Raw genomic sequence first — 9,129 nt, forward strand, 5'->3', positions numbered from 1 at the left:
TCCACAAGTGTGTAAGTTCTTCTTTGTACTGACCTCATAACTACGAAATTCAGGACGACAGCATAAGGGGTTCTAAAGGACGTATGCTCAGTATGCACATGAGTATTCAGGGTCCCGGGAAAGGAAGGAACTAGGTAACTGCAGGTCCTACTAATCCACAGCATCATCAGTTTAAAACTTTAAGAGACAACTGGGTCTCCTATCTTCTCTTTTCCATTTCCAGAAAAAAATAAATAAATAAATAAAATGAGTAGTGCACAAAGTATTAGTACTCTCAGTGTTCAGAAAAGGCCAAATTTTAGGGGTGATTTGCCCTTTTACGGGTGTTTGTTTTTTCTTTCCATTGAGGTGAGATTAAATTATTCTGGGGGGGGGGGAGTATGGAATTCAAGGCAAGTTATTAGACTGAAAAAAAGCCTGAATGGTCCATCACACCCAAAAATTGTAGTTAAAACTTATCAAAAACATCTTCATTTTACCAAGAATTCAGCCAATTAAAAATTATTTCTGTCTTTTAGATTACTATTGGTTTCTAGCTAAGTGTTTGGGTTTTTTGTTTTGTTTTGTTTTCACAGCTGTTGTTAGTTTCCACCGTTCTTTCTTACCGCACTGAAATCCAGTAAATCACTCAGCTCTTTGTCCGTCCCTAAGGCAGCCATTCGCTGTTGGTGATGCATTTTAGCAAAATCACACAAACCTAGAAACATGGAAATAACCGCAATCAGAAAACCCAGTCCCAATCCTTGGAGAAAACACAATCGGATTTTTGGAGACTGGGGGGATTGGGGGTGGGGCTGTGGGGGCAGTGGGATTAAGGTGGGAAGGAGGGAGGGATGGGAGAGTTGTTTTGTTTTGCTTTTTTTAAAAGATGGAATAGGAAGCAATAGCAAAAAAAAAAAAAAGCGATATTGATACTGTATTTCCAAAGAGACGATCAAAACTGCTAACATCCACTATAAAACCAAATCCGGGAAGAAGAAAAAAAAAGCCGCTCTTCAGCGCATCATTTTATGCAACAGGAGGTAGAGCGAGAAATGAATGGATCATAGAGAAAAGAGAAACTACTGAGAACGATCCGGTCTCAACTTTCCCCCCACCCTCCATCCCACCCCCTCACACACACTCACACATGCACACACTCACACACACCACTCCCCTCAGCATTTCAAAGTAGCTATAAAGAAATTAAAGATGAGCGTCTCTGGAGTGAAAACACGTCCAAAGGGGGAGGGGTGACAGGGTCGGAGGAAGGGGGGGAGCAGAGTGGAGGGTCGGGTCCTGTAATTGTCCAGCACCCTAATTTGTGAAAGAAAGGACTGTAAAAATTAAAGTCAGGCCCTTGGCAAAGTCATCCGTCCCTCCAAGTGGCACTGCTGGGGAGGGGGGGCGGGGGGGCCGAGATGAAGGGGAGGGAAGAGGCGCGGGAGGGGAAGGGGTGTCTCTTCTGGGAGCGCCGGGAGCCAGGAGCCCGCGGCACCGCAGGCGCGGAGCCGCGTGCGGGGCCGCCCAGCCCCGGCCGGAGCCGGAGCCGGAGCCGGAGCCCGAGCCCGAGCCCGAGCCCGAGCCGGAGCCCGAGCCCCGCGCCGCCCGGCGCATCAGCCCCGCCGAGCCCGCCGGCGCCGGCGCCGGTACCTACCGCCCGCGCGCGAGAAGGGGCTCTGGGTGCACCGCCGGCGCCGAGGCGGCGTTCATGTCTAACCACTGCCTCCACCACCACCTCCTCCTCCTGCGCCCGCGCCCGCTCCTGCTCCTTCCCCGCCGCCGCCGCCGCCGCCGCCACTACCGATCCGCAGACACACAGCCAAGATCCCTGACTCTTAACACCAACTCTCTTCTCCGGGGAGGGGAGGGGACGAGGGAAGGGGGGAGGGGGAAACACGCCGAGGCGCACGGAATTGCAAGTTCAGCAAAGAAATGGGTGGGGGGGCTCCGGCGGGGAGACGCGGCTCACTCGGGTCGGGCTGCCTGGGATGCACCCCCCTCCCGGAAAAAAATCTCAACACCTCCCCCGCCTCCCAAAAAATACAAACGAAAATTCATCGAGCACCTCATTTTCCCTCAGATCGTCAGTTACAATCTGAAGACTGAACAGTTCAGTTTTTGCCGGGTTCAACCTTCGGAGGCACTTTGAAATTTATTCGAGTTTACATCTCCTCACTTCTTTCTTTCTCTGACTCTCGTTCCCTCTCCCTCACACATCTCCACACGGCAAAGCAAGTTTATACTAGGCTGCAAATACACGTGATGCAAAAAGACTTTGCCAAGACGAACAATATTTTTCTTTTCCGTATATAAACCAAGCCACATTTTGCTGGGGAGATTTTCATTTCAGTAGTTTTGCGTTGGGGGCGAAACCTTAATTGCATACTTTCTTTCCCCTCCCTTTTAAGCCACAGAATAGTATAGCTACAAACTTCGCCAAAAAGAAAAGAAAAAAAAAAGGCAATTTTTGAGGGTGGATGTTGTTTTGTTTTTACACTTGTGAGTTCCTAGGCACGCTAAGTCCCCGTTCGCCAGCACTGTAAGTTTGTAATTCAACATTTACCATTCATTACAGGCCCTGCATACTCTTAAAACATACTTTTTTACATCACTTTTTAGGATAAAAATTAAGCTTCATAATTCTATCGTTTCATAATAACAAGCGTGCTTTATCCAGTATATGCAACACTAGCGATTTTAACGTGTGTTAAAATACATTCTACAAACCCCTTTATTACTATATGTGCGAGTACATACACAACATGCACACATTTTTTTTCCCATTGGCAATTATTTAATAGGTTTCTTTTGTTTTAATAAAACATTGGGATCGACATTTTAAAAATTAAATTCAATTACAAACAGTTTACTCTGACAGCAAATTGTAACGTTACCTTAAATGGCCACAAATATGCTCACAATATTCCAAGGAAAGTGACTTTAAAAAGAGAAACAAAAATCTTCTGCAAGTACTTAGTATCTCACATGTGTATCCCCCAAAAAAGTATTTTAACTGGTACTCAGTTCTGCTCCAGGGATATCCACAGAATACAAGATTATGCACCTGGCTGTGGTTTTTGCATTTTCCACCATAAAACTGCAACAAAATTCCCTCCCCCCAAAAAGAAATCATTAAAAAAAAAAAATCCAACAACTTTTTCTTATTGTTTATAAAAAATCAATACAGGATAGTTATAATTTTTCCTCAAACAAATCTTGTTGGTGGTTTTTTTTTTTTCTTCTCCTCTTATAAAGTCTTAAACTTGTTCCAAGTTTAGAGGTGTCTCATCATCATCAACCTCCTCCTCATCATCATCACCATTGACTCCCCCGTGGAGTCACATTGATAATAATAGGTTTCCCTGAAAGATACATTGTAATCCATTCACATCCGGGCATTGCGGGCTTATAAAGAGAAGGCGCTGCGGCCGCGGCTGCTCCTCCAGACAATGACTAGGGAGGGGCGGGGCGGGAGCGGGGTGACCATAGAGTGGTAAACAGAGAGCCTAGAGAGGCGCTCAAGATGGCGGCTAGTGCGGGCCACGCCTCCTCCGGAACTGGGGGCGGGTGTCGCGCTTGGGGCCAAAATGCAAGGACTCCCGAGGCTGGGGCCGTTAGCAGGCCCCGTGTTTTCTGCGTACTACTTCTTGTTCCCCTTCCTTCGCCTTCCCTGTATACTCAAAAGTGAAGTTTCTAAGAATTAAACACAGACGTCCACCAGGGAGTCAGCTCCCCTGGCTCACCCTGAGGGAGGCTCAGCACAGGCCTCGCCCGCCCCACCAACGGAAAGCCGAGCCGGGTTCTCCCCCTGTGTGAAACTCCACCTCTTAGGGAGGCTTGGAAAAAGCCTCCTGGAGAAAGTCCCCTGAGCCAAGCTGTAGCTCCTGGGCTGAAGAGGGACGCGGGTCCTCTCCTCCTGCACCACCCACACAGCCTTTTCTAGGCCCCTGGAAAAGTCAGAACTTTGCAGCTCTGGAAAGCCTCCGCTTGGAAAAGACCCCCGAGAAGACCTTCATTTACTGCTTTGTGGACGCAAATTGAGTTTGTACATGAACCACTACTGAATCAGCTGCTCCTCCTTGCCAGACAATTACCGTCGAGAGCCTGTTTTCTAGTCTATAAAATGCAAATAACAATGCCCACTTTAAGAATGTCTAAGAATTAAAAGAATAAAGTTAAAGATGGAACCACCACTAAAATCATTCCTTTACATCTGTAATTCCTTGCTAAACCAACTGATAGCGCTAATCTAGTCCATGGGATTTTAAATGGAGGTTTTTCTATTCCAGAAGTTTAGCTTTCGGTCCTCCCGAACCAGAGAAAAGCAAGTAATGATAATGATAGGTCACACTTCTATAGTGGGTTTACAACGCGCCAAACACCGTTCTAAGAATTTCACAAATATTGGCTGTTTTAATCTTGAGAAGGACTGTACGGAGTACGTGTTACTACTGTATTTTACATCTAGAAAATAAGAAGCAAGTAACTATGAACCTTGAGAAAGAATATACCTGCCAGGACGGACTTCTTATAATTAACTTGGCCCAAAATCTCTAGCAGCAGTTGCCCACAGAGGCCTCTCACACATTCTGCACGTCAGGGAAGGCCACACACTGACACGCTAGCCTCCTTCCTGCACTGTGCTCCCGCAGGGTGGGCCCAGCCTTATAAAGGACTTCCTGGTATCCTGTTTCAACCAATGGGCTGAGAGATGCCCCATCCAATCAGAATCATAGTTGTACCTTCATTTGCATTTTATTGACCAATCAGAGCAGCACCTGAGGAACAATTAGAGTGCCTATTCTAACCAATCAGACTCAAATTTGGATTCCTTATTTGCTTAAAAACGACCAATCAGGGACTAGTGTAGGGACTTTCTGTGTAAAAAGTGGGCTCCCTTTGTTACCATGTAGTGCGCTTTTGGTTTCCTCCAGAAGCTGTGTTTCCCTAGTTTGCAAACTGTCCTTTTGAATAAAGTTTCTTGACTTTCTGCACCCCAGATTGGAGATCTGTTGGCATTAAATTGGTGGCAACGACCTTTCTTGACATAATGTTGAGCAGCTTGACGCAGGGCAAGTTTAATAAGTAGGAAAAACTTACCTAAATTACACAGTTTTATATTAATAGAGCTCACCTTTGAAGCCAGTCCATCTATGATCAGAGTCAACATCCAGCCATATCCCTATACTATCTGGCAGCAAGAATGTCCTAATCTCCACTTTCTGATACAGTTTTGTGGCAGTGATAGAGTTGATTAATTTTCAAGATCTTTTGTTTATATGTGCGTTTTTTAGAGAACTAGAATTAGGGCTTTTATACTTTGTTTCCTGTCTATTCACACATTGGGAAGATTCCTGTCGTCTGTTTTCATTCCATGTTCTCATCTTAAAATAATATTTTTACATTTAGACACTACTTTATGCTGCATTATCAATCAAAAGCATAATTTCTGATTCTCAAAGTCTCTACAGGATGTACTGAGATGATGTAATAAAAAGAATCACAAATGTTTGTTTAGGAGAAATATTCCACTGGATCTACCTCTTTAATCAGCTCTGTGACCTAAGGCTTGATGTCAGTGTCTTTTACAGTAAAATGCAGAGGCTAGATAAAATAATCCCATAAAAGTCCTTCTACTTTCTAGATTTTAAATTCCCCCCCCCCCCCCCGAATTTCAAGGGGAAATAAATGGTCTATCCAGAAATCAAGGATAGAATCATGTCTGGGACCTAAACGCACCCAATTGATGGCTAGTGCTTTTTTTTTTTTTTTTTTTCTATTTTCTTTTTCCTTTTTTTTTAACTACACCCTACAATCAGAAAACCATGAAACTACCCTTCCTGTTTTAAAGCAAGGAGCAAATTTGGATTGTTTTTTTCCCCCTGAATTATCAGAAAAATAGATATACTTGTAAAAATTGGAGTCACCCTAGAAAAAAAAGTTAATGGAATCCTGCGAAACTTAGATATAAAAAGGAAAATGCAGTAGATATGTTTGGGGGTACCTGCTCCACCTATAGACTCCCTTCCCTGGAAACCTGTCCATAAATCCTGATATACAGGTAGAACTTGATGCGGGTGCCACATGAGTCCCAGCCCCACCAAGGCCCAGCTGATTGAACCACAGGAACTAATACAGTCTGTGTTGAGTGATGGATCTGGCATGTTGGAGTCATCTGGCCAGAGCTGGTGTCAGGAAGCCAATCCATGTGAGACCCATGGTTATGGAGAAACAAGAACCATGAATAAGCAGAGGACACTGCTCTTCAGATAAAACAGAATGGTTTTGGAAGTTCCCAGGAAAGCAGACAATTTAGTCGTAGGAAGAAATGTCTAGGGATACTTTTAATTTATTTTTATTTTTTATTTTTAGAGAGGGAGGTAGGGAGAGAGAGAGAGAAGCATCAATTTGTTGTTCTACCTATTTATGCATTCATAGTTGCTTCTTATATATGCCCTGACCAGGGATCAAACTTGCAACCTTGATATATCAGGATGATGTTCTAACCAACTGAGCTACCAAGCTAGGGCTATGGATACTTTTCCAATTACTGTAAGGACCACCTTGCCTCTTGTCCATCAGGTAGCTGATTCCTTCTGTGCTCTCCTTGTCTAAATGAGCTAACCTGAGTACTTTTCTGATCCTTAAAACTAAGGTGTTTAACTAGAAAAAAAGATGCTTTAGATTTCAACATTTCAAAACAATCCTTAATATTAAAAATAAAAATAAAAATAATCAGTGACCATACTCAAGTGGTTAAAAATTTTGTTCCACTCCTACATGGTAGAGATCCTATTCAATTAAGTGTTCACATATAGTCAGGACAGTAGTACAAGTGTCATTCCCTTTTCTACTGAATTATGACCTTGGGCAAGTTTAACATTTTGTGAGATGTAAAATAATTAAATTGTCTTCAATACTTTATGTGACTGGTTAAAATCAAATGAGATAGTGGAGGTGAAAGGACTGAAAGTGACAAATTCCGACCAGATGTAAGGTATCATTATTACATAAGCTGACTTGGTGCCTAAAGACAACATTTCTTTCATCAGAGTGTGGAAGAAGTGACAAATATTGAAACCCAGTGAGTCATAGAAAAGAACAGACATTGAAGGGTACTTGGACCAAACTCTTCATTTTAGTTGAAGATGTCAAGGCTCCAGTGGGATGTCTTGTCCAAGGTCACATCACTAATGAGCTACAGAGCCAGAAGTAGCCCTCCAATAACTGAGTGCCAGTCCAAAATGCCATACCATTCTCCTTCAAATTTCATTCAGTTTGCTCTCCCCCAATCCTGGCCATGTTAAAATAAATAAGCAGAGAAAACCACAAACAAACCGAAAAAAAAAAAAAAAAAAAAATCAGGTATTCGATGATCTAATGAAATTTGTCCAAAAATTCAACAAATAATTTTTGAGTGTCTACCGTATGTCGGCTGCTAATCTCTCAAGACCTGAGGAAAAAAGTAGGCAAAGAAATCAAAATGATATAAATGTCAAGGGCAGTCTTGATTGAATGAGGAAGTTACAGTGAGCACGATATAGGCTGGGAAGATGTGTGGAAGAGGGAGGGCTATCCCAGCATGTTTTTAAGTTGATAGATAAAAGGGCATAGCCATCCAGGACCCCAAATGCAAGCCTCACACATACTGAACACTGAGTCAGAAAAGCAGCTGGAAGCACACAGGGGGAGGCATCCAGTCAGTGTGTGCGTGAAAGAAGTTCAGAGCTTCAATTCACAAAAGCTTCCACGTACCTCAGGGCCTTTGCATTGGCTGGTCCCGTGATTCTTTCCCTGGCTGTTCCCACAGCTGTCTCCTTGTTATCCTCCTGGCCTCACCTAAACATCACCTCCCCCTAGAGACCGTCTTAGCCATCCTCTCTAAAGTAAGCACCCATCTTCATATTCTCTCATCAGTTTCATATCCTTAATTGCACCTTTCCCAACTGAGTTACTTTTGTTAATATATTTGGTTTTTATTGCCTGTTTCACCCATCAGAGGGTAGACTACCTAGTGCAGGGACTACATGAATCTTGTTCCCCCACACCTAATGCAGTGCTTGGCATGTCTCAAATATTCTATAACTATTTGTTAAATAAGAGAATGAAGGACTTGTCTTCTTCCTTAAGATTCACTCTTCCACCGAAGAGTACAGCTTTTAGACGTTTACAAACCGGTTTCTCTCAAAGTTCCATTTTTAGCTTGGTTCATTGCTGGTGAATAGTGCTGGTGAATATTCAGTTTGAGTTGCAACAGGCCAGTGGCCCCTTATCACCTGAATCCTAGACACTTAAAATAGAACAAGGATAATTGCCTTAATTTACCAAACTATGGGGACAGCCTTTTCATTATAATGAATGCAATAAAAGATGCTGTCATTGGACTGCTTCATTGTGCTATAACTTTACAGATGAGGAAACTGAGGCTTGTCTTGGGGCACAGCAACTTTCCTGAGGTCACACAACTACTACATGACTGAGCTGAGACTTAAACACAGGTAGACCATGCTCCTGCTCACAGCTCAGTGACATGTGTGATGGCTGCAGGTCACAGCCAACTGTGGAAAAGATCTGCAGATGTTGAATGTTTAACCCAGCAACACATAAGGAGCATGAGATCACCAGGGTACACAGTGCTCCATCCATGACATCTTCATTTCTTTTCTGGGACTCTATCCCTGCTCTATGTTCCCAATTTGCAAGTCCCTCAAAAAAATGACAAAACCCTTAGAATAGAACACTCGAACTATACCAGAGTAAAGTTTTATGATTAGAAGAAAGCCTTCTAGAAGGCTGGCATTAAATCTTTTGTCTTCTTAAATTAACAAAACTTTGTGGACACTAAAATTGAAAGATTGTCAGTTCTATTTTTTCCCCCCCTCGTTGCCAAACATCTAAAAATAAAGTCACAATTCTTGCTTTCCTGGAATTGCGATTCAATCCACTGTCTTTCCTGTGCACCTTGTACAAGAACTTATGCATGGACCCCACTGTTGTGCCTTTGGTGTGTTACAGTCTCTGTTTCAGCACGTGGTCCCTTTATAAAGGTCTTTGTATCCTAATGACTTGGCACACTGCTTGGCACCTAAGGGACTGTTTAAGGAACTGAATTATTCTTCCAAAAATGACCCAGAAAATCAAGCCACT

The 9,129-nt window shown here is 43.2% G+C and overlaps 1 protein-coding gene across 7 annotated transcripts in view; it reads right to left on the reverse strand.

The window, feature by feature from the left end:
* TCF4 (transcription factor 4) overlaps positions 1-3,407 on the reverse strand; it is a 330,485-nt gene extending 327,078 nt beyond the window's left edge. For 4 of the 7 annotated variants that reach the window (XM_087819114.1, XM_087819112.1, XM_087819113.1 and 1 more), the window contains exons 1-2: positions 1,637-1,741; positions 606-697 (exon numbers count right to left, since the gene is read on the reverse strand). In XM_087819114.1, the coding sequence (XP_087675240.1) occupies positions 606-677 (72 nt within the window). In that variant the 5' untranslated portion in view covers positions 678-697; positions 1,637-1,741. Of the gene's footprint in view, positions 1-33; positions 271-605; positions 698-1,636; positions 1,742-2,876 lie in introns of those variants that run through there. The other 3 variants (XM_087819111.1, XM_087819116.1, XM_087819118.1) reach the window with 3 other exon arrangements.
* Between the last annotated feature and the right edge of the window lie 5,722 nt (positions 3,408-9,129).

This window comes from Miniopterus natalensis, chromosome 7, assembly GCF_054644295.1.
Source record: "Miniopterus natalensis isolate mMinNat1 chromosome 7, mMinNat1.hap1, whole genome shotgun sequence".
NCBI lineage: Eukaryota > Metazoa > Chordata > Mammalia > Chiroptera > Miniopteridae > Miniopterus > Miniopterus natalensis.